The sequence below is a fragment of the Nanorana parkeri genome, unplaced genomic scaffold (assembly GCF_000935625.1).
Source record: "Nanorana parkeri isolate BGI_ZX_2015 unplaced genomic scaffold, ASM93562v1 scaffold1114, whole genome shotgun sequence".
Classification (NCBI taxonomy): Eukaryota; Metazoa; Chordata; class Amphibia; order Anura; family Dicroglossidae; genus Nanorana; species Nanorana parkeri.
The window spans coordinates 203467-229766 of record NW_017307382.1 but is presented as its reverse complement, the minus strand read 5'-3'; the positions used below and the strand labels follow the sequence as shown (position 1 = coordinate 229766).

The 26300-nt window shown below is 41.1% G+C and overlaps 1 protein-coding gene across 2 annotated transcripts in view; it reads right to left on the bottom strand.

Moving 5' to 3' along the window:
* Positions 1 to 26300, bottom strand: part of AGXT (alanine-glyoxylate aminotransferase) — a 40450-nt gene that overhangs the window by 13245 nt on the left and 905 nt on the right. For both annotated transcript variants that reach the window (XM_018567910.1, XM_018567911.1), the window contains exons 2-8: positions 17809 to 18001; positions 11168 to 11232; positions 8621 to 8721; positions 6766 to 6836; positions 3518 to 3602; positions 2945 to 3040; positions 1081 to 1150 (exon numbers count right to left, since the gene is read on the bottom strand). In XM_018567910.1, coding sequence (XP_018423412.1) covers positions 1081 to 1150; positions 2945 to 3040; positions 3518 to 3602; positions 6766 to 6836; positions 8621 to 8721; positions 11168 to 11232; positions 17809 to 18001 — 681 coding nt within the window. The remainder of the gene's footprint in view (positions 1 to 1080; positions 1151 to 2944; positions 3041 to 3517; positions 3603 to 6765; positions 6837 to 8620; positions 8722 to 11167; positions 11233 to 17808; positions 18002 to 26300) is intronic.

The following is a 26300-nucleotide window of genomic DNA, read 5'->3' as shown; positions in this document are numbered from 1 at the left end:
TCCTGTGATTGGGTTGTGTGAGTTACTGATGGTTGTTCTATTTAAGATTTGTGCTATTTGTTTTTAATAATCATGATTAAGGCCACTGTATAGGGCTGAAACGCGTTAGATTTTTTTGTTTGCTGTTTTTAATGCCTCAGTAATAAAGTTTCCACCGAGTGAATCCTTTCACTCGGTTTTCTACAATGCATTTTATTGGGTCCGGCAGAGACTGACACTGAGCACCGCAGCTCCAGCCTGATTATTGGGATAGGAGGTTGAGCGGCTTTGATTTGTTTATTGAATAAGCCCAAATATGGACCCTCTCACACAGGTGGTGGCCGTTCTAGTCAGCAGGGGATCAGTAAACAGGTGCCCTACTGATCAGAGCAAAATGAAATGGATGTCAGTTTGACATCTGACATGTATGTCCATCCACTTTTTTCCTCCATCATGTGATAGAGATAAAAACGGACCTTAACGGACCCATGCAAGTCTATGGCCTGGTGATATCCCGTATTTTGCACTCTAGAAGGCGCTCTGGACCATAGGATGCAGGGATTCTGTGACAAGAATTCTGTGACAGAATTCTTGTCACAGAATCAGATGAAGAACGACGTTCTTCGTCTGCTCTAGGGGCTCTATGGTGTGCTCCTATGCCGTGGTCACAGTCCCCCAGAGGAGCGGGGGACCCCAAAAACCACGGCTGGGGGGAGCGGACACGATCGCCGCCGCCGCTCGATTCTATACAAGTGATCTAATTAGATCACTTGTATTAAACGAGCAGCGGCTCCCACTGTACATTCAGCTCTGCTTGTCAGGAGCAGGGCTGAATGTACAAAAAAACTACTCGCCCGGCGACCGAAACTGCATGTCCCGGGCGTCGGGCGATAGGTATTCGCTCCATAAGACGCAGGCACATTTTATCCCTCCTTTTGGGGGAAAAAAAGTGCGTCTTATGGAGCGAAAAATACGGTGAATGGATGTGCGTACGTTAACACCCTTTTATCTGTGGTCCATCGTGTTTAGACCCAAATAAAACAAAAAGGATGCAAAGGGCCATGTGAAAGGTGTCTACGCCTTACAACTTGTTGGTTTTACCTTCTCAGCCAGGATTGCCAGTCCTTCTCGTAAACTGTAGAAGTTGGTCACTGGTCCTGTATGATGATATCTGAAGAATATTTAAACACATTAAAATAAACAACCAATTTTTAGTCCTATAATAATTATAATTGTTTTCTGTAGCCCAGTTACAGTATATATATGGTGGACATAAGCAACATTGCTTCAACCATGAGCTCAGTTTCTGTATAGGTCTAATAGGAGTCTGTTAGCATTCTCATGTAACAATTATTGATTGTATGTTATAATACAAACTATGTTACAGATATAATGAAGTCAGAGGGCTGTACACTTTTACTGCTAATGGATAGGAGCATATTCAGATGCCAGTGTGCCTTCTTATGTAATATTCCTAAGTATCCTAAGGAAAATGACTTGTTATTGTGTTCTTCCTATTAAAGAAGAACTCGGGGCAGAATAAAACTTAACCCTTGAAGTGGGGCTACCGCTGCATTGCAAGGCTTAAGTGCTCGTTTTCGTCCAGGGCCTTAAATAATAAAGATATACTCACCCGAACCTTGGCCCTGCCTGGCTGCTAGACCAGTCCCTATAGCCTCTCTCCCCCTCCACTCCGGCAGTCTAAGTATCCATGAGTCATCAGGTTAAATACAGGGAAATCCCAATGCTGGAATGGAGGCTCCAGGGACCTGTCTAGAAACAAGCCGGAACCTAAGTTTGGGTGAGTATATCTTTGTTATTTTACACTCTAGACCAAAACGAGCACTTAACCCTTGTAGTGCGTGGGTAGCCCCACTGCAAGGGTTAAGTCTTATTCTGTCTGAAGTCTTTCTTTAAGCAGTGATGTAACAATAACCATAGCAGGGGCCTGGGGTAGGAGGGGGCCCTATTAGGGAGGCTGTTAAGGAGAATGTGAAATTTCCTGTATGGGAGGGCTCTAAAGCCCCCTCTGTGCAGTAAGAAACATTCCTATGAGAAGTACGCACTAGAAATAGAAACCAAGAGGGCGCCTCCAGGAGAAACTGCAAGACGAGGACGTCAGCACCCTGGAAGGAGGTTACGCTTTAATGAATCAGTCCAATTATAACCTAGAAAGCTATTGCAAATGCTATGTTTACATACACACTATCAGCTGCCTATATAAGACACAACAATGCGGAACAATAAAAAGAAGTATCTTTACTCTGACTCTCTGTGTCAGCGTGTTTTATTTCTTCACTGATAGTGTGCACACTTTGTACTGAATTAGGCCCAGGGACAGATATATGTCGGATTCTTGATGTCCGAGTCCTCAACACAACATCTTGTGGAGTCAATGCCAAGAAGAATCGCCGCAGTATTGAAGGCAAAAGGTGGCCCAACGAAGCACTGATGGGGTGGTCATAATAATCTGGCCACTCAGTGTATACTTAGATGTCTTAGCAGTGTAGATTTATTGCCCTCTGAACTTCTGCTACAGACTGAACTTATGTCCAATGCTGGCTATACACTGCTGGAGGGTGGGTATTGTATTCTGACTGCTGCTGTCGGTTGACAATTTTCTGCCTAGCTCTTTCAATTTTCTGATCAAAGGATGTTGGGTGGAAGGCTAGGGCCCCCCATAGAGCGAATTTCGGTTGGTTCAAGCTGGTTGTAATTAACTCAATGTATGGCTAACTTAATGGATTCAAAGAATCCCAGTGTTCCTGCTCAGCTAAAACCCTAGTCCTTAGTAGTTTGACTGGTGCATGTGCTTGATTTAGGTATACTTTATGTTCAGATCAATGTCAGTATTGTCACAGTGGACATTGCTAGCTTCTACAGAGAGAATTAACCAGGGGCTACCATCAAAATTGTGCTATGGGGCCCCATGATTTTGGGTTATGCCCCTGTTATTAGGACTTACACTCTTGGCTTCCCATCACACCCCCAGTAGTTTGCAAGCCAGTTCAGGTCCAAATACAGTGATGGTGGCTTTGTCTTACGGCTGAATATCTTCTTACTGTGGAGATGAGAACATATAATAATGAACATAAATATAATAATGAACATAAATATGAATATAATAATGGGTGGGACTACAGCTCATAGTAACCAGTGACGTCAGTGAGATGGGCAGTATGTTGCCCAGAATGTCAAAGGTTGCTAAGAGCTCTTGGCAACCTGGGATACTCTAGCCGGAAAGGGGGTTGCAGGTGTGCCCTTGGTGACTCAATGAGGTGCCGTCTGAGGCAAGCGCCTCAGACTGCCTCATTATAGAGATGGCCCTGGGTTTAATCGATCATTTTTGACATCTAAATTCTTAATGGTCTGCATAGAAGGGGTGTCAATTCCCTAAATACATTGTGCTAGAAGGTGTCCCTCTTTTTCATCTCGGAAAGTTATGGGGGCATGGATTAGCATGTGTTCATGTTTAAATGAACAAGTGACTGTCTCATTTACTCGGGTGTCTGAGAGATTTTAGCTTATGATTACATACCTTGCTGCTTCGCTGAATGATATAGGTGCTGTGCCTGGAGGGGCGTTTATCACCTTCTGAGACCCAGAGTATAAGATATCAATTCCTGAGAAAAGACACACAAAAATAAGATTTAAGGTTGAGCTGAAACAAGTATTGTTAAGTACATTCTTTCACCAAATTTAGAGAAATACCCCAAATGTAAAATAACCTTCACTCACCAATCACAAACTATCTTTTGTTAGGCTGCTAGCACTAAAATACTAATATAATGATTTCCATCACAACATTATGATGCTGTTGTTACTATGATATACTGTAATTCCCAAAATAATTCATCTGTAAAAGCTCAACATCTCATTTTCTACCCTTTTCCTCTAACAAACAATATGAAAAAGCTGAAGATCTTCAGCCATCACATCCTAGGATTTATTTATTTATTTGTTTGTTTTATGTATTTATTAAAATGTCTAAGCAATGGACCGTATTCTTGTGGCAACACTTTATATTAGTATACTATTTGCCCAGCAGATGGTGATGTAGGTGCAGAAGACGCATATGAACTTGTAGTAGTATCATGGGTAGACTATAGGATCTTATTTTTCTTTCTTGCAGATGTCATTTTACTTAAAACGTAACTCCACTTTCCAAAGATGATAATTCACTAGAGGTGCACCGAAATGGAAATGTTGAAACCAAAATTTAAAAAAAATGTCAGGCCGAAACCGAAAATGTTTTTTATTTTTTCAATTTTTTAAAATATTTTATTTTTTTATAAACTTTTTAATTTTTTTTAAATTTATTAATTCATTTTTTATTAAATATTTTAATTTTTTACTTTACTTTTAGGGGCCTCGGGGAAATATTAGGGGTCTAAACAGACCCCTGATATTTCCCTTTTAAATAGAAAAAGAGATTGAGAACACAGAGTCCTCATTCTCTTTTTCCTTGTCCCCTGTTATCAATGAACAGGAATCCTCTGAGTGTTCCTGTTCATTGATAACATGAGAACGTTGTTTACTATAACTACAATTATGAATGAATGGGGGTGATGTAGATCACTTCCATTCATTCATAATTGAGGATATAGTTAACATACCATATCCTCAATTATGTACAAACACTCAGCCATCACTGATCGCTGAGTGTGTGTACCTTGCTTTTCTCTCTGACACGCTGTCACAGGAGGCTGATCGAGCGATGTAGAGAGGAAAGCCCTCATCTGACATCGCTGTCTCCGCCCCCACACCGCTCTGCCGGACTGTGATAGCGGCTGAGCGGTGTGGGAGGAGAGACGCCGGCCGCTCACAGAGCTCTCGTCCTGCAGCGCTCGGCCGGCTGCCACTTTCTTTTCTCCCCGCTGGAACACAGAGCAGCACCCAGCGGGGAGAAAAGAAACCAGGGATGCGCCGATGTATCGGCCGAAACATGGCTCTTTCGGCATTATGCCAAAAGTGCCATTTTCGGCCGATATGTTTCGGCGGCCGATATATCGGTGCATCCCTATAATTAACCATTTTGTAATTTAATGTTAAGAAAAACTACCTTACCATTTAAAACTGCAGCTGCTGTAATGCTCTAAATCTATCACAAAAATGCAATACAAAATAGCGACCCGGAGGCTTTAAGGCCGTGACACACTGCACGCGAAGCCTTGCAGAGCGAAGCAAAGCTATCCGGCACGGAGCTTTGCGTGCAGTGTGTGAGCTGAGTGCAGTCAGATGATTGACAGCACCTTCAGCCAATCGGCTCGTCCGTAACAACCTGCCAGCTGTCACATCGCGACGCGCTGGTTTATACGCGCGAGCCGATTGGCTGAAGTTGAAATTGTTCATCTCAGCAAGCTCAGCTCCGCGAGCTCTCGCAAGCTGAGGTGCCAAGCAGAAAATTACATGACACACTGCTCGCAAAGGCAGCGTGCCCCCGCTCCGCGCTGCTTCGCGTGCAGTGTGTCACGGCCTTAATACACACTTAGTGTACAGAACACCCCCAGAGATGTCACTTTCTGCTTCTGTGATTGGTTGACTGATTTTCCCAGCACTAAGATACAGGTATACATTTTTGGCATCCCCTGCATTAGGAATTTTATTTTTGGTGAGATACTCCCTGTGTTAATTACTACTAAAGGGATGCCTACACTGCACCTTTCCTTATTACAACAAAGAAAGTCCACCAGCTGATTATAATGAACCCAGATCCACCACAAAACTCTTTTGACATCTAAAATGAAGATAACACGTCATATATCGTTTTTTACATTTATGCTATGTATAGCATGTATATGTGGGCTTAGTAATGCGCTGGACCCTGGGCTTAGTAACGCACTGGACTCAGGGCTTAGTAACACACTGGACTCTGGACTTACCTGAGACTCCGCAGAGCCCATCTGAGAATGACCCTGCAGAGCACACCATAGATCCTGCACAGCCCATCTGAGACTCTCTATGCTGGGCTCTGCAGGGCCTCAGGTGGGCTGATCATCGCAAATCGTATGTGCAGGAGAACCGATCTGCCCTGGAACAGCTGTTGTGACTAGGTTTGAATGTGTGACCGGTGACGTGCAGATATTATTCACTCTTAGGGTCTGTGTTGACGGACTTTGGGCTTATGTTAATGGTGTTAGAGTGACATGAGTGTGTCTGATGTCATTCAGAATTCATTGACAGGCGAATTTGACTTGCAATTGGCCTCCTTCTGACCTGTTTCAAGCGGGTTTTGGCTTCCTACAGACATATATGGGAAGTCAAAACCTGTCTGCCGAAAACAAAATTCCAGCAAAGCAGGTCCTAATAAATGGGGGTTTGTCTTCATTAAATAAAAACAACTCATTACATTTATTTTTAAATGCAACTAGTGTCAATACATAAATTTGACTTAATATCAGCCACTTGTACTCCCTTGCACATGCCACTCAGATTGGGGGAGTGTAGGGCAGCGTTAGATCTTCTGTGTGCACATGAACCGACAAGGAACTTGGTAACAGATGAAAAGAGCAGAATAACGAGCCATCAGCCCACTGCTTCTCCTGTCCAATTACAGGCTGGGGGCAGGGAGGTGACCAAGTTGTATTGTTTTATTACACAAAAGTCAGGTCACCAACCCGGCTTTACTAATGGACAGTACAATGTAAGTGTCCGTTCTGGATGGACAGAAACACAAATCCTTTGGCAAATAAAACTGTTGCTATATACAATGTTGTCCAATGTTCATCTTTAATAAGATTATACAAAAAGTGCACAATAAGAAACCGATAAAAGCCCACTTCTTACCCTGTTTGTCCATGTAGATGGGCGCACCTCCTAAAGAAGCCACAGAGTCTACAAGGAGCAGGCAGTTATACCTGAGACCAGAAAACAATCACAGGTCAGAACCCACTAATCAATCATCCATTTGTATTTTATCCTCAGGTCATTTTCTTTTCATCTCAAGTTATTGCTGGCACTGATGATAATGCAGTGCTGTTTTATTTCAAAGTTTAAACCGCATGATACTCATTGCTTTTATATCAGTGCCCCAGCCTGAGCAATGTACACATGTTTTCTACCCAAATAATTACTTTGGGGTCTATTTATAAAAAACATTTGCATAGCTTATTTGTTCAGGTACATTTATTCCGTGCGAGTTAACCAGCTGTTGTAAAAATGGGGCAAAGGCCAATGTTCTTCAATAGGTATATTTATACAGAAGAAAAATACCACATTACGACCACTAGATACAGCTGAAGATTATAGGAAAACAATACATGTCAGTAAAGAAGATACAATGTTACATGAGTTTATATACTCTACTATGGGGATATATGCTCATTCTCTCCTGTGGTCTCTTGAATTATAACATTAGATCTCCTTACTAACGTGTATTTATGTACTATGATTCTCAGCTCCATCTAGTGGCCATAATGCAGTATTTCCCCATTCTTTATGAATAAACCTACTGAAGAACATTCGACCAGAAGAGGAAATACACTAAGAACATTTGTTTTTGTCCCATTCCCACAACAGCTGGTTAACTCGCACAGAGCAAATTTACATGACGTTTCACTGCACAACTAAGCTATGCAAATTTTTAATAAATAGTCCTCTTAATATTATTGCCACTTTAAAGGATTAGTACATCCAATACTGATATTTAATTCTTTGTTGGACTGCATGCCATCATCTCTGCTTCCATTCTCAGCAGTGCAAATAGACTTTCAGTCACTTATAAGACAAAGTGCAAAGAACGATTATATATGCAAAGTGCAGTAAATTATACCAACCAATTGGAAATCATTCCATAGCTACCCTGACTACACTAATCTATGGGTTACTTCACTTTACACATTGTGATTGCTCATTGTGATATATTGCTGAATTCCTGTCAGTCTTTCTGTTTAAGGATATAGAAAACAATAATAATTTCAACATATTTTGGTGAAAATTCAGTTTTTTTTTTAAAGTTTTGGATAAAATAAGGAAGAGTAAAAACCCCTGTCAGCTTTTTTTGCCATCTGTGCCCCATTGGGGAGATTTCCCTTCACTTCCTGTCCCATAGCCACAACAGGAAGTGGGAGGACATCTCTCTAAAATTAGAGACAAATTTGGTGGTCAGTAGGGTCACCAGAATTAGTGTCCCCATTGGAAGATGTCTCATCTATTCCTGTCGTGATGACAGCTGAAAATCTGAGATTTTCTTTCATTTTCAGTGATAACTATCACCAGGACAAATAGAAGGGATGAATCTCCCTATTGGGGGCACAGACTACAATAAAAACCGGCCAGGGGTTCAAATCCCTCTCCACTGTATACAAAACTAAAAAAAAGTTGGCTTCAGTTGCACTTTAAGATATGTCCAGTACTATAAGAGTGACAGAGGAATGTGAGAAGATCAGGATGGAATAGAAAGAGAGAAAGTGAGGAGAAATAATAAGAGAGGTGGGAAAGCAGAATACTCCTTAAAATGAAAGTTCCCTACTACCCCAGTCCTCCCAATGAGAATTGCAGTCCTATAGCAGAACAGAGCACTGATTGTAGATGTGTAATACATCCTTGGTTACATCTCCTGTGGGTGTCACAAAGGTTTTTTTTCCTCTTGTAGCTATTCATACAGCATGGAATGTTTTCTTTTCTAGATGTAGATACATACCGGTGACACAGGTCTCCTAATCCATCTAAAGGCTGAACAACTCCACTAGACGATTCTCCGTGAGTTATAAAGAGGAGAGAAGGCTTGTGCTCTGCTAGACCCTGAAATCAAGAAGAAGAATCAACTCTACTGACATGTATGAAAATATTGTGAATTATGAGGCTTCCATCTAAAGATAATCCAAGAACTTGTCAGGTGTATTCAGTACAGTAATGAAAAGAACAAAGATCATTTGGAACATGTACTCATGCATATTATCTATAGAGACTTCTGCGCTCGATTTGACAGCTGCCTCTGCCTATCTAGAGGCAGAGCCAACTGTGCCTGCCCCCTCCTGTCCGTTCCTCCGCTCAGCGCTGGAGGATCGGAGAGGGGAGGGGGAAATCCCTGCGGAAGTGATGACTGACAGTCACCGTTCTCTGCAGTGAGAGGATCAGGAAGTCGGCGATCGGCGGTGTGTGTTTGCTGACTTCCCGATCAAAAGAGCTGACCTATGATAGCTTCTTTGTCACAGATCAGGTTAGGTTATGGGGATGAGACCAGGTGTTTAGACCTCCTTCCTGGCCAGGCCATTTTTCAGTATTTAGAGCTGCGGTACTTTGACTGACATTTATTCCGTCATGCAACGCTGTACTAAAATGAATTTTATACCATTTTTTTGGGGACAGATAGAGCTTTCTTTTAGTGGTATTTATTCACCACTGGGGTTTTTATTTTTTTCTATATTTCAGAAAATGTACTGAAAATTCCGGGGGAAAAAAGTGTTTTTACATGTTTTTTACATTATGTTAGGAAACAATTATTATTACCCAATTTTATGGTAAAATATAAAAGACGGGGTCACGTTGGGTAAATAGACACCAAACATGTCAAGCTTAAAAATTGCATGCACCCGCGAAATCGAAAAAAAACTACAATACCCAAAATTGGCCATAGACGACACTTTAAAAGCTTTTACCGCTCATCAGTTTAGTGTTATCAGTGATTGATGGCCCTAAAGATATCGCTCTCACTGCGACGTTCGCGGCAATATGTAGCATGTGTGGCGTAATGGGCGCAATCATCGTTTTCGCAGGTATGCGCACCTGACGCTTCTACTTTCTCCAAGCTAGTAAATGGAAAGCTACTGGGGACTGCTCTCCCTTTAGTATCTCTTACTGGACAGGAAGTTCAGGTCAGCAGAGCTGAGAAAGTTGGAGCAGCAGTTTGAAAAATGATGACTATAAGTGCTTGGGTAATAATGTAAAGGGATACTTTGCTGGGCAATGTATATTTGTTTGATCTGGATTCATTATTGAAAAAAACACTTTGAGACTTTATACTACTTTAAACAATGGGCGCTTTTTAAGAGGAGGAGAGAGCAGAGTGATGGTCTCAGCAGTATACTCTCAAATCTAGGGCCTCGTTCACACCAGATGCAGTAAGTTCTGGCCCGATGGCCAGAACACACTGCCTCGCATTGCGGCCGGCTCACTTTTTTGTGGAGCAGGAGGGGACGTTGCGGTCCATTGAAGTGAATGGCACCGTAGCCACACCCTCTGACCACAATGCGATCGGCCGCACAGGATCGCAAGGCACATTAATAAAAGTGTCACTTTAAAATAAAGTTTTAAGCAAATATTAGAAAGTATTTTTAGATTTGGTAATTTGTCCGAAACTAAACCTTTAAAGAAGAACTCCGGTTTAATATTGTAGTAACCCTTGTGGGGGACCCCTGTACTGCAAGGGGTAAGTGCTTGTTTTTGTCTAGGTGCTTTAAAAAAATTATTTTTCTTACCTACTAGCATTTTTGTAATCTATACATTGGCATAGGCGCAGTACACTATACAGTCCCAGCCCATTCCTGACCACTGTAGGATATTGGGAATGGAGTCAGGTGCTGAGATAATGTGACTGCAGTGCACATAAGGTAACATCATTACCCAATAAGAGAAGAAGAGAAGAGTGCGGCAGAGTAGAGATGGGAGCATGAACCTTGTATTGCTGATGGAAAGGAATATCAGAGGTAAGTGTGCCATGGAGTGCTAGTATACTGTGTACATTATGGCATGGTTGGCTGGCCACCCACCTCCTCTCCCCATTTAATTCTACTTTAGGAAATTATTACTTGCATTTATTACTGCAGCTAGTACATGTACATTTATATATTGTATAATCATTTCTTTATTCAGAAGTACTAAGACTAAAAGAGGGAATGTCAGCACTCCAAACTAGTCGGGGCTCTATTGCTTTGTACTGTTTTGTCAGTCTAACATTGTGGCCATGCTTCCAGGAGGAGAGAGCACAGGAATGACATCCTGAATGTGGTGCTTCTTCATTGTCTAATCAGCAGGCCAGACAGAGAGGTACTTCAGGAAGCAAAACTTTCGCAGACACTTTTTGCTGTAGTCACCATCAACAGTACTGTTGATGGTGACTACACTATTACTTATGTTACTATGATTTTAGAAGGGGGAAGATATATGAATTTGCAAATGTAGGACGCCTGCAGTCATCAGGGTAAGGTAGGGAATATTTGTAATACATATAACGCTCCTGGCTGCTTACCTTTTCTATCTCCTTTAGGGTAAAGCCCTCCCCTGGTGGTTTTGATAGGAGACGAACATCAGCACCTGAGATGTAAAGTAGATGGAAGGATTAAAGCATTTCTTCCACTATAACACATTTTATAAAGAAAGAGCTTCATTCAGCAATATAGTATAAATATACAGGTGAAACTCGAATAATTAGAATATCGTGCAAAAGTAATTGCAGTAAGTGCTGCAAAAGGGGCCCAAACCAAGTGCTGAGTACATATGCATGCTTGTACTTTTCAGAGGTCCGATATTGTTCTATGTACAATCCTTGTTTTATTGATTGCATGTAATATTCTACTTTTTTGAGGTTGTGGATTTGGGGTTCTTGGGGTTTTCATGAGCTGTAAGCCATAATCATCACAATTATGACAAATCACGGCTTGAACTATCTTGCTTTGCATGTAATGAGTCTATCTCATATATTAGTTTCACCTTTTAAGTTGCATTAGTGAAATAAATGAACTTTGCACGATATTCTAATTATTTGAGTTTCACCTGTAGATCACTGCTTGTACAAAATAGGAAAAGGACTCTTCTTCATGTTCCATTCTTGAAGACATATGCAGCTTTTTGTTCTTTTGCAGATCGTTTTGAATGATTGGACCTGTGGAACTGTTTTTGAAGTGATACGCCTACGTTTCTATTCTTGACTTCATCAGTTACGCCTAAAATACTGTATCGGTAAATAAATAACATTTCTCATTTTGGATTTCCTAATCTGATCATTATTATTTTACAATACAATTTAGCATGCAAGATGCCTCCCAAGCAAGGCATAGGCAGTATAAAATAGGAGTATTTGAGAAATCAAAGTAGATGTAAACATGTTATTGTCATTTAAAACAGTACTTTTCATTTTGTTTAAATTTGCAGCTTTGATTACTATCTGGTACTTTTAACGCGAAGATCCTTCATGTACTTGCTGTTATGGAGTGGCAACTTTCCCCAAATTGTGTCCATATATTGTCATCTTGGCCCATGTGCCTAGGGTTGCCAATGGCCGGTATTTTACCGGCCTGGCCGCTACGAATTGGACTTGTTGCCAATACAAATAGAAGAAAAGCTGGCCGCACACCGGATTCCGCTGGGATAGTTTATTGAAACTTGTACTTCATCACTGGGTGTCCCGCCCAAGGTCCACCCACCTGACACGTTTCAACCAATCATGGGCTTAGTCATAGATATAAGAGTGGACTAGGGCAGGCTGTGCTTTATACTATCAAGTTTATGGCATGTCATTACATGGTAACACAATTAAAAGGGGACCTGCCTCATATCTCACTGCATAGCATACAATGTCATATAACATCCTGCAAATTCAACAATACCATTATATGCAGAAATAAAAGAGTAAGTAATATATAATATGCAGGATGTTATATGACATTGTATGTAAGCGGCAAGCACCCAACTCATTCCTTTACTGAGCCGTGGAGCAGCGGTGCTTCGTTTGTGTGTTCTCATTTCTGAGGGAAAAAAAACAGCATTATGGTCTTTCCCTAATAATAACATTGGCAACAAGTCCAATTTGCACTGGTCCAGGCTGGTGAAATACTGGCTGGTGGCAACCCTAGGCACGTGTCAGCATGACAACATAGGGACACAAAACTGCATATACCTGGTTTGGGAGGCATCCTAAATTGTATTGTTAAGGAATTTAGGTAATTTCTTTAAAAAAAAAATCATGATACACAGAGCTTAAGTCAACCTAATGTCCCCCAGTTTAGGGTTTAGATTTGTTTTAAGAATGGTATGTAATATGTTGTGCATATGTAGTAGAATGTGCATCACAGGAGAGTATGATATGAATGCATTGAGTGAATTGAAGGTATGCTTGCTCCTGTTTTCCCTTTTTTCCAGGTTTAACAAGTAAATAGAGAATGATAATCCCCCAGACCTCATTGATTCAATTGCCCTTCGTGAGTATTAGCTCTTTAAGGAAACAGATGAGTGAAGATGAGTCAGAGTAAAACATGATCCTCTCTCTCCCGGCCTGGCTCAGACATCCATCTCTGTAATGTGGCTGTCTGTACAGATAGATCATAGAGATCAATACTTCCTATGTGATTATACATCTTTTTCTTTCACTGGTTAAAGACAAAGAAGGAAAAGCAAAAATGTATAAAGTGAGTTTTTAAGTCAGATTAGATCGTTTTAGACCTAGTCTGACAATAATCAAAGAGTGCATGGCCGAATGATGACCACCTTAGCAAATGTATTCAATACTTATACAACCCTCTGCACTATGTGGCTGCAGTGTCCAGAATGGTCACATAATATAAAGGTCAGCACCTCATAATGAGCCTCAGTTATTTATTGAGGGCTCAACAAGATCATCATTTACAGTGTAATTATGTTTTCGGGGCTCACAAGACCCCTTTCTCTTTCTATTGGCCTATCACCTTGAAAAAGGGGTCCTGTGAGACCCCAAAACAACACTAGAGACACTTTGTTTCCACTTTTTTTTGTCACTTGTCCTGTTGAGCCCTCAATAAATAACAGGCTCATTATATGGTGCTAACCTTTTCTATTTTATGAGTGATATCACCAGTAGCCATGCACTCAATATCAATGGCATTCAAGGTCAGGTGCTGGATAGATTTGCTTATAGTTTGGTCACTTAGTGAGGCTTATTTACTATAGGAGTTGAGAATCTGCACTCAATAAATGGCATGAATATTCACTTTAAAAAAAAATCCAATTTACTTTGAATACTCATCCATGTTCAGATGAAAAAAAATAAATAGGGATTTGCTTTTCATGTGATTGGATAATTGAAGTAAATATATATATACAATTTATTGAGTGAAGATTCTCAACTCCTTTTAGTGAATCAACACAAATGTGTGGCATATCCCCCTAAAAATAGAGCAAGGTGATCAAATGACAAAGTCAGATATTCCTATTTCACTATGTATGGGGAGCTATGATGGCACACACATATAAAAGGTGCAAAATCAGATTTTGCCTTTCATTAACTTAAAGAAGAACTCTGGGTAAACATTTTATTAATCCTTGCAGTGGGGGTACCCAGGGTTAAGTGCTAATTTTTGCCAAGGGTCAAAATCAACAAAGTTATACTCACCCGATCCTCAGGGGCGACCAGCTGTCACAGTGGTCCCTCCAGGCTGTCTCCTGCATACAATGTCCCTTGGCGTCCTATACACTGTGTATAGAACGTGATGACTCAGGGACCTTAGACTGCTGCAGTGGAGGGGAAACGAGAGCCTCCAGGGACCAGTCTAAAGGTGGCCATACACTTTACAACCCTCGCACGATTCCCGGCGGGTTTTCCAGCCTGCTTGTTCGACGGAAGACGCGTGACCGTACAGTAGAAACGGTTGCACGCCTTCCATACACTGCATGATTATCGTACGATCGCGGGATTTCCCGCGATTCTCGTACAAGAATCGTGCAGTATATGGGCACCTTAAGAGCAAGCTGGCTCGGCGGATTGGGTGAGTATAACTTTTTTCATTTTGATCCTGGACAAAAAACAAGCACTTAACCATTGCAGTGGCACTACCCCCCTTTTTAGTACATGTTTTTCCCCAGATTTCTGCTTTAAAATAGAGTTCTAAATGGTCTCTATGGGAAACAACTTAAATGTGGTTCTTGCCCCTTCTCCCTTGTAATGATTCAGCACAAAGTGCATAGAAAATAGAACAAAATGTTCAGCCAGTTAAACACGCAATGGTAATATGGTGTGGCCGAATGTTTGTTGGTAATTTAAACTTGCGATGAACAATCCTGCAACACTTTAAATATTTCTTAGCTCCCTGCATTAATGATTAATTTCCAAACTCTTCATGACGTTGAGAAAAGGTTAAACCAAAATGTTAAAGTTGGCAGATGAAGTCCAGTGCAGAGTCCAGACCATCACAACTGGGAACTGACCAGGTGCAAATGCTGGAAAACAGCATTATGTGCCAATGATTAACCTGTCTGCATGAGAGCAAGCTGTTCATTCCACTAATGTACTATATCCAATTTGCTCTTTAAGTGGATGCATGAATTACACGTCCACACTGTCAGCTGGGTAATGTCTGTTGCTGTGGACTCTCCAGAGTATATGAGAGGAAACACTTGTGACCTCAAGTGGCTCTAAATCCTATTAATCAAGATCAAAGAATAAACACACCTCTTTGGGTATTACCCCTTATACCCCTATGCTTTAAAGATATGATATCTTCATATTATCTTTATAGATAATAATAAATGCATAAAAAGTCTTGATTTCTGCAAGTCAATGAATCAATTACAACCTTTGAACCTCAACTGTGTCAGAGATTGTTTTCATTTTTAATGCATGCATGCATGATAACAAAATTGTCAGTTTAAAGGTGCCCACACACCTTACGATAATCGTACAATAATCACGGGAAATCCCGGGATCGTACCATTATCGTAAGGTGTGTGGGAGCCGTGCGACCTTTGCTAATGTATGGTCTCACTACTTTTATCTTAGGAACATGTTCGAAAACCCGATGAGAATCGTACGATTTTCGGCTGGTGTGTAGCATGTAAGTAAGATAAAAGCCGGGCGGTCATAGTAAGCCCGCCCCTCAGCGGGGCGGGCTTGCGATCATCGCAAGTACGATCTGCCTGTCCAAGATAGGCAGATCGTACGTTTTTTTAAATTACCTGACAAGCATCGCAAGACAAAAGTCTTGCAATGGTTGTAAGGTGTGTGCCCAGCATAACAAGGATGACGGTACACCCCCTGACAATGCCTTCATTGTCCTTTCTCCCCAGTAGACTAGTGTCATCATCCGGGGTCAGTATCTACTTCCTGAACTGAGATGCTAGTTCAGAGATGACACAATCAAGGAAATCTCTAGTCATGGTAAAAAAAATCCTAAATGTAGGTGCCCTGCAATAGAAGAGCTCTTATACTCACCCCTCCGGGGGCCTTTGTCTCCTAATTCTTTTTCATTCCAGCACTGCAGCCTTCATCAGACTCTTCCACATTTGACATTTCTCGTAATGCTGGATACCTGTGTCCCCTGCCACGCATTTTGGTTCCACCCTTCAACCTCTGTGTTATAGCTGGGTCCTATTGTGCAAGTTTATTTATTTGTTTATTAAATTTATTTATATAGCACCATCAATTTACGTGATATTTTACATTTCAATCACATCAGTCCCTACCCTCAAGGAGCTTACAATCTACAGTTCCTATCTCGTATGCTCATCTGCATACAGGTGAAACTCGAATAATTTGAATATCGTGCAAAGTTCATTTATTTCACTAATGCAACTTAAAAGGTGAAACTAATATATGAGATAGACTCATTACATGCAAAGCAAGATAATTCAAGCCGTGATTTGTCATAATTGTGATGATTATGGCTTACAGCTCATGAAAACCCCAAGAACCCCAAATCCACAACCTCAAAAAAGTAGATTATTACATGCAATCAATAAAACAAGGATTGTACATAGAACAATATCGGACCTCTGAAAAGTACAAGCATGCATATGTACTCAGTACTTGGTTTGGGCCCCTTTTGCAGCACTTACTGCAATTACTTTTGCACGATATTCTAATTATTCGAGTTTCACCTGTACATGCAAACTCCATGCAGTCCTAACTGGACCTGGATTCGAATTGGGGACCCCAGCAGGGACGTGTGGTCAGGGGAGGCAGGTGAGGCAGAGCCTCACCTAGAATTATGGAGGAAAAAGCTGTCAGCTTCAAGTCTGAAGCTGACAGCTTTTTCTCCATTCAGATCAGCTTGTTACAGGTTACATGTACAGGAGGGAAAGCCTCCCCGCTGTGTAACCTGTCATGGATGGAGTGCTGCCTGTTAATTACAGGCAGCGCTGCATCCGACTTATGACAGGTAGTTAGGTTACACTGCAGCGGGCTTCCCCACTGTTTGTGTAACCTAACTAGTGAGGGAAGAGCTGTCACAGCCTCTACTCTTTGTTAGAGGTGTGAGCTCTGAGGATGGCTTGGACCAATGGCAAAGCGCCATTGGTCCAAGCTGTCCAATAAAAAAAAACAAAAAAAACCCCACTGAGGCCATCGATCTCGATGCCTCAGCAGTGATGAGCAAGTGAGGAAAAGAGAGGCTCCTCCCTTCCTTCTTCACCCTAGCTTGGGGGCGGGTCTTCGACCGACTGGGCTTTGATAGGTGGGGTGGGGAGGGGCTTCGATCGGCAGGGCGGGATATGCTGGGGCGAGGCTAGGGAATGCCTCACCCGGAACAGGAGGTAATGCACATCACTGGACCCCAGTGCTGCAAGGCAGAAGCTCTGACCTTTGAATGATTGGGGGGTTGGTGTTGGTTCACAACCAGCTATGACTAAGGCCGAGTAAGGCAGAAACGCATCAGCATTTATTTATTTTTTGTATAGATGTGTGTGGATTTTCATTGGAAGATCATCGTTTGCTGGTTCTGTAGTTTTTTAGAATATCATCCCAGAAGAGGGTCATCCGTGCACTGAATGTGGATTACAACGATGCATGACATGGGTGAGCCGTGCGCTTTGTGTTTCTAGTCCAACCTTTGAATGATTGTCTCTACCATACAGCAGTATGAAAGTACAGTATAATTTTTTTAATCTTTTTTTTACTGAAGATTCTGACAAAACTGTTTCACTTACCTATTCTCTGAGCAATATCTGCAGCTCTCTCACCCCAAATTCCTTTGGAAGCAATGAGCACTACATCCCCTTTCTCGACCACGTTGAAGATGGCTGCCTCCATTGCGCAATGTCCTGATCCACTCACAGCCAGGGTCAGAGTGTTATGTGTCTGAAAGGCGTACTGTATTCCCAGCTTAATGTCATCCATTATCTGCACAGAACAATACAAGGTTTCTGTAAAATACAGAATCACTAGCTCCAGGCATACATTTGATAGAACCGTCCTTTAACAGAGAGATGTTTTGCATATCACCAGGCACTTTTGAAAGCATTAAAGTTTAATCACAAGTAATATACATTTTCAGCTGGCTTATCATTTATTTTTTCATTAATATGCATGGCATCCTTTCCTAGTTACCGTTTAAAGGGGTTGCACTTTAAGTTACCAGGCCTTTAGGAGCTGGAGGGCTTCCTCTATTGTCTTTTTAATAGCGTAGGGGACTGGAACCTCAGGGAATCATTTTAGGGCATTATGGCACCCATAGATATGTATTGAGGGCCTGTCACTGAAATGTCAGATGAAAAGCACAGTTCATGCAAACTGTTATTCCAGTTGTGGTTAGGCTGATGAGCTGGATCACTTACAATACAACTGATATTGCAGCAAGGAGATATATGCAATGAAATCCACAAGTTCTCCTACCTACTATTGCCATTGCAACGGAGTCTCATGTAAAGTCCCAGCATACACTATCAGGTTATACTATTAGCATTGTAATAGGAATACATACTAGAGTTGTTTTTGATAATATAATCAAAGGTTACATGAAAAAAATAAATCCCTTTTATGTAGTGAGCTCTGCCTTCTGTCTGCCCATCACTTTTAACAATTTCCTGGATTCCTAGTGTGTCTCTTTCCCTGCTGCTTGATATGATACAATCTTGATTTCTCAAGATGACATATCCCATCATGCATTGCTTCCAGAAAGCAATGATAATGTTACATTGTTCAGCAAGGAGATCTATGCAATGAAATCCACAAGTTCTCCTACCTACTATTGCCATTGCAACGGAGTCTCATGTAAAGTCCCAGCATACACTATCAGCATTGTAATAGGAATACATACTAGAGTTGTTTTTGATAATATAATCAAAGGTTACATGAAAAAAATAAATCCCTTTTATGTAGTGAGCTCTGCCTTCTGTCTGCCCATCACTTTTAACAATTTCCTGGATTCCTAGTGTGTCTCTTTCCCTGCTGCTTGATATGATACAATCTTGATTTCTCAAGATGACATATCCCATCATGCATTGCTTCCAGAAAGCAATGATAATGTTACATTGTTCAGACGCTGAGTGAAATTGTGTCAAGGAAGTCCATCCTATGGGCATCTTCAATAAGAAAGATTTCAAACTTCTAGATGGATATGGTTATTAGGAGTGGAGATTCAGTATAGAAATCCATATTTATTTTTAGTTTTTGACCATAGATACCCTCTAATGGTATAATATAGATAAATCAGCCTTGAGCATGAGACTCCTGGAAAATCATGTTTTTTTGAATTCAGTGTGACTCTTTGACACCATTGTGAAAATATCATATTCATGTTAGGGATACCCTCAATGTAAATTATGTCTATTACCTTAGTGTTAGCTACAACGTCAGGATGAATTGCATTCTTAATTTCAGCCATTACCAAGGCCTCTAGTGAGAATTTACTGAATCCTTGTTAGTCAAATAATAGTATATAGCTTTGTAGCTGGCTTGAGTGAACTGGGTTCATACCATGTTCAACCTTTTCTCTAATGGCTAATAAGAAAGCTAAAACTACGCCCCCCGTCTGGTAGTGCTATACTGTTTATAAGCAGAGCTACCCATTGTACTGTATAGTCATCCAATCAGTAGGAATTGTGGTGTATTTGATCTGCATAAAATTGTATGACTCCCCTTTGGTAATCAATATACCCCTGTCATCTGCTGGAGAATGGCCCACAAATGACCAGCTTTGTATAGACCAAGAGAAAACACTAAACATATACTGTGAATGTGTTCTTGTGCTGTTCCTCTTTACCCTGCTGCTGTAGACACTGGTCTATGTGTACATATAGTAAATACAGCTCTGGATGCAGTCTTTATGAATATTACATTAGACCATCTGTGCCCATACTACAAAGATCCATTTTTAAAAATCAGTAATTTTTCACAGCTGGTGAGTTAGTAAAATGAACAAGAATGGAAAAACAGAACCGATAATATATACAGTTTCCATAAACGTTCATGGTGTTCAGACGTGCTTGTGTACCTTTTCGGGTCTAGCCTGTGAACAATGTTCAGACAGTGGAATTGGGAAATGTTTGCTATGGGGCGACACTGCCATAGTAAACATTTGTTTTAGACCATTTATTATAATTGTTAAGTAATGGGTGCAAGACAATGTAATTACAGCTTATACTTCATTTGTGCTCAGCTATTCCTTGAGATCCCAGAATCTTCCCATCACTTGATGGCCATTTGCATACAATTATTTTCTAGACACTTCTTGGCTGTGCAGTGACCGATATTTTTTAGTTGCATGTCTTCTAAAACCAAATAAAAGCTATCGTTGCCATCACATGCCTTTTGTCAGGTAATATGTGGATACATGCAGTGATGGATAGTTGTATAAAGTTTGTTATTACTATATAAAGCAATAGTGCAGCGGATGAACACATACAGTATAAGGTGGTTATATATAATTACAAAGATTTATACACACAAATTAGCATTCACAATAACCCATATTCACAAGACTGTGTTGTAAAATTTGTGGCCAATATTGTAAATTAAACAGATATAGGATCCAAACTTAATAATCATATTCTGATTCTTTACAAAAGAGTATTAAATAACGGTTGTCTGAATTGCCTCATAGCTACCAAAAAGATTTCTGTCTAGTGCTCACAAGCATTTGGAATCCCTTTGAGATGCTTAAAACGTGTATGGGATGCTTTAACCATGCAGTTACCATATACAGTATACACCATGTCATTACATATTTGTTTATGCATTCAAAGTTGGCATCAGACACTGACCAGAGGGGGCATTATAAACAATGGGTGTTGGGTATATAGAATAATTAATAAGAGATTTTATGTAGGACAGTGGAAAGGAAGGGTTAAGATCTTTGTCAGGTTGCTGCTGCCAATTACAATTCCAACCCTAAAGGGGATTGTTATATCAAATCATATATAGATCCATTTGTTATTAATATCATCTGAATCAAATCAATTCCTTATCCCAGGGGTGGACATCCTCAGCACTCCAGCTGTGGGAAAACTACAAATCCCAATATGCCTGGAAGTCAGAGTTTAGCAATGCCTCATGGGACATGTAGTTCCTAAACAGCTGGAGTGCTGTGGTTGCCTTCCCTTCCCTTATCCCGTTCTAAGCCCTGATGAAGGGGGAGTGTTGTTTCCCCCGAAAGGCATTGGCTGTTTTGAACAACTAAAAGTACCTTTGGGATTCTTTCACCTTTTGGTTTGGTGCCCCTTATTTCTAAACATTGAGTCGATTCTGGGTACCCAACAAAGGAGGCCTGTTTTGTTTGGGGGCTGCCTTACCAATGCCAATGAGCTTATTTGCAAACTTAACGGAATCTGGACAATTTGAGAAACCCCAGCGCCTCTTAAATGTGTTTCTTTTGAGGTCTTAATTCGGTCTGTTTTCCTCTTGGCTAGATTTCCTCTCACTTATCATTCTGTCAGATATTTGTCACCTGGGCAAGAAGTAAAGGGAAATTTGGCCAGTGGAGACAAAAAAAGAAGTAAAAACCTCACAGGTTCTAATCCTTGCCCACTGCTGTCTATACCACCTTTAGGGAACTTTGCCCCATTTCTTTTCTGTCTGGTACTCTGTCAACTATACATAAGCACACAAAAAACAATACACATAGAAAACGATGAAAGGTGAACTTGGGCCCATTTGCTTCTTTGCGGTACATTAATGTATATAATGTCACATGTTAACGTGCATTGCAATAAAGGGAGCCCATTGAAAATGGATGGTCAGTCAACAGACCCCAATGACATTAAACTCATACATGCATTGCAGTAAAGCTTGTTACAACACAGGTGCATTGCCCTAGTGTGTTGGGATGCAATTCAGGTTAAACGGCACCACAACACAGCAACGTATATTACACGTCTTAGCGCAATGTGGAAATGTGAATTTGAAATGCTTAAGGCACTGAGCTGGAGAACAATCAGCTTGAGGTAAAAGCCCCATCCAACAGCTACTGGTGACTACCATTTTGGCCGCAACAAAAACATAAGAAAGCTTTTCATATCCAGAATCCCCAAACCTATATTATATTCTAGATGGTGTTTCTTCTAAGTCTTTCCATACCTCGTACATCTCAGGATGTAGTGGACTGATTATTGATAGTGCTCCTGCCGCCTGGACACGAGGATACAAATTGGCAGGACCGGGCCCCATCATAAGCCTCTGAGGTACATGTATGGGCAGTAGAAGAGATTCAGGAACCCTGACAGACAGCAGGGAAGACATTCTTCTATGCTATTCAGTTTCAAGTGAGCACAGGTAACAAAGATTTACTGCCTGTTATACAGTGTCTTTATTAACAAGAGTTGCCAAGTGACCCTTATCCTATTACTTAGTAAAAATACATCTTACGTGGAGAATTGTCACTGCAAGCACATGAGTGCTTTCTTCACATTCCCAGGAATGATACTGTAGCCAACAATGGCATGAATGGAAGGGCTTTTAGCATTATCTGACGTCATCATGCCATCTATCTGAGGCACAGCAAAATCTTTCATCTGAGCTGTCAGTGTAAGTTATTACAAAGAACAGACTTGTCAAAGGAAACACAGAAGAAATTACACATATGGGTGCAATGGGAGGATACAATTTATTTTTCAAGTGAAGTGCAACATTTTCCATTCATTTGTGATCTAAAGGTCTGTGTGTTATATGTTCAGCCATTTTCATTATATTCAGTATGTGCTCCTCAGCTGTTATTTAAATGGTGCAGAATGAGACAAACTAGCCCAGGGCCCCCAAACTTTCTAAACATAGGTCCAGTTAATTGTCCTTAAGAGTTCTTTTGTTACATTGTCGCCCTGATGAAGGAACCCTGTGCGGCCCCGAAACGTTGGTTTTGTCTGTGATGACTGGTCCGATTAAGTGGACATCAACGATATTTATTGAGTGCTGGTGATTTCTACTTTTCACTTAAGAGTTTAAGGACGTCAGAGTGTGGCCAGTGGGAATAGAAAATGCCACAGGCTTGATGGTCAATTAAAGTAAAATATACCCCAATGTTGTTGATCAGTGCAAGTAAAAAATGACCTAGCACTTGTAGTCAGTGGGGGGACTAATAGGTCCCTCATTGTTGATGTCAGTGCAAAAAATAGTACCCCATCATTAATGTCTGTGGGAGGAATAGTGACCCATCGTTGGTGTCATGGGGCCCCGCATAGCATTCCTGGCAGACTCCCCATTTACATACACGTGCATGACCTACACGCACATGTTCATTCAAATCAGATGGCTGGTACGGCCGGTTTGGTTTTAATTTTTTAAAATTTCTATTTTATTATAACCTTTTATCGCAAGCTAGTACAAGATCACTTGTACTTGACAAGCTGTGCAGGCATCACAGGGAGTTCTTGTTGGGGAAAGCTGTGTGGGCAGCCCCTGCCGGGCCCCTCTGCTGTTCCTATAGGGGCCCGGTACGGAAGGGCTGACTGTACCCCCCCTATTGGTGGCCCTGGGCATGTTCAGTAACAAAGGGGTCTATTCACGAATCTGAGCCGCTCGGCCATGATCGGGAGCTGTACGGGCTATTGTGAATAGCCCGTACACCACCCCTTCGGTTCTACTGAACCGAAGGGGTCCTGGGGCCGAAGCTAGCCGAAGGATCGGCCGAAGCTACGGCCAGATCCTTCGGCAGCTTCATGAATAGACTCCAAAATATCTTTTTTAAATACATACAAAATACATGAGTTCATACATAGACCGCAGAATATAAATAACATGATGTAAAATTTCAGAAATTATAAATATGATTGGCTTTTTAATGTAGGTGATTCTCATGGCTATCTTAATAATCTGCACAATGTAAGTACACAAGGTAATTAAGTTTTAGTTTTGATCACTGAATTAAAAATCATTTTCTACTTCTCAAAGTAAGAGTCTTCCGTTTGACAGCCACAGATGCACCAATATGAATCACTCTCTAACTTTCTAATTAAAGTTACCTGTCATTTAAGCAAACCGTTCACTGGCTCTGAATGGCTACACCACGGCAATTATAGCCAGAAAGGCACAGTGTATAGTACCATTGTAATGAGTATAAAATTAATGGAGTTTTAGGGGTCAAGCCGGCCGTAGACATCAGAGGCAGTTTCAAATGTAGGCACAATGACAAAAGACAGATGATGAATTTTGTAAAGAGGACAGGCTCAACTGGTAGTGGCAGTAGCAAACCATGCAAGATACAGTGCCACCCAGGAACAGTCCAACAAGGTTTGTCCTGCACTTTTATACAGCAAGGCAGCAATCACACACATTTTCATTGCAGAAGCAGGCCCGGCGCTACCGCATTGCTTCTGGACCCAAAATAAAACTTTTCAAGATTTTGAGAAAACAAAAAGCTTGTTTTCTCCATAACAGACATCAGACCCCATTCACACTGAGCGACATGAAAAATTGCGTGATTTTCTGCGTGATAGTTACGCCTCTGTCCAAGACATACTGTCTCTAAAGCAGAGGAGGAGACAGGCTGAAGTGAGGGCTGTCACAGCCGGCTGGCTCCGAGGATCAGGTGAGTATAACTTTGTTATTTTACTCCTTAGACAGTTATTAGCAGGTAACCCTTGCAGTGAGTGGGTAGTCCCAATGCAAGGGTTAAAAACATTTTTGCCCAGAGCTCTTCTTTAAAGTTTTTCATAAGAAAACATTGAGGCTGCCATTGGAAACTCTCTGTCTAAAAATGCTAAGTGCCTGGTTGTCACGCCAGGCACCTAGCCTTCTTTCTTCAATTTCAGTCACTGAGCTGGAACAAGTATGCAGGTAAGGAATTTAGACTTTTCTCTGACCTTACTGATCTGCATACAGGTTTTGGGTCAGTAGCTTGGACAATATTGAAGAGAAGATGATCAGCAATAAAGCCAGGAACTAGCATTTGCAGAAGGAGATCAGCAATAGCAGCCATCATATTTCTGTCTTTGAACAAGCCTCCCTCATGTTACACTACATCCATGATCAGAAAAGTGGAATTATGACTAAAATCAAATAAATGATTTCTCAACTGCATTTCCATGTCCCTTAACAGACCAAGCTGTCCAGCAAACGTGGCATTCACAGGGGTAAGGACAATCCGTGTAAGACTGCTTTTATTCATAGGGCTTAAACCTTTTATTCCAAAGGAAAGAAAATGTTTTTGTAACTGCTAAAAAAGTGTTTCCTGGATTTGGCTCATTTCAGTGTTTGTCTTTTACTTAAAGTTCATTCGAAACTCCATGTCCATCTAAGATTACCCTGTCCGCAGGGAGACTACACTGCAGAACAGGAAGCATTGTCACCCAATTACAGGAAGTGGAGAAATAACTGATCTACCGCCAGGATCAACACGTTATAAAACTATCTCACAGAGGGACTCAGAAAAACAAAAACTGCTGTGGTAATGCTACTGAAAACGTCATTACACGTGTTAGATTTTGCCCTTAGTTACACGTTAAATGTCAGGGGATAACTGTTACAAATCCCCAACCATTAGATACATGACTTTATGATTTCTAATAGGATTACAAGACAGAGCGTAATAACATCATAATGAACCTGTCCCCCAAAGAGTACCTGGACATGCAGGAGCTCACTGATTATACAGATTTCTGAAAAAAAAAAGTAAACTGGTGCATTCGTTTTCGTTCAATTTGAGAACCGAATTTCCGAATGGGAAAAATAATAAATTGATAACGAAAATTCGAATGCATCCGAATTTCGTCTGAATGTAATTAATGTTGTTAAACAGCGTGCCCGTCCCCCCATTCATACCTCTAGGTCTGGTAGGAATTTTGTGTGGGGGTCTCCCCAAAGTCCCTTACCAGACTCTTGATCCAAGTAGCAGCCTGGCAGAGCAGGAAAGGAAGGGGAGGGACGATTGTGCGCCTTCCCCCTGAACCTTACCAGGCCACTTGATCTCAACAGGTTCCCCATGTTGATGAGGACAAGGACCTCTTCCCCACAACCCTGACCCGGTGGTTGTGGAGGTCTGTGGGCAGGGGGTTTATCTGAATCTGGGTGCCCCCTTTTATAACGGGGGCACCCAGATACCACCCCCCTCATGAATGAGTAAGGGGTAGTTGTTACCCCTACTCATTCACCAATTAAACAAGATGGTAAATAAACACACTACAGAGTTTTGACAGCATTTCACTAAATGATATTAGACCATCAATTTAACAATAATATATTTTACATTATATATATATATTATATACATATA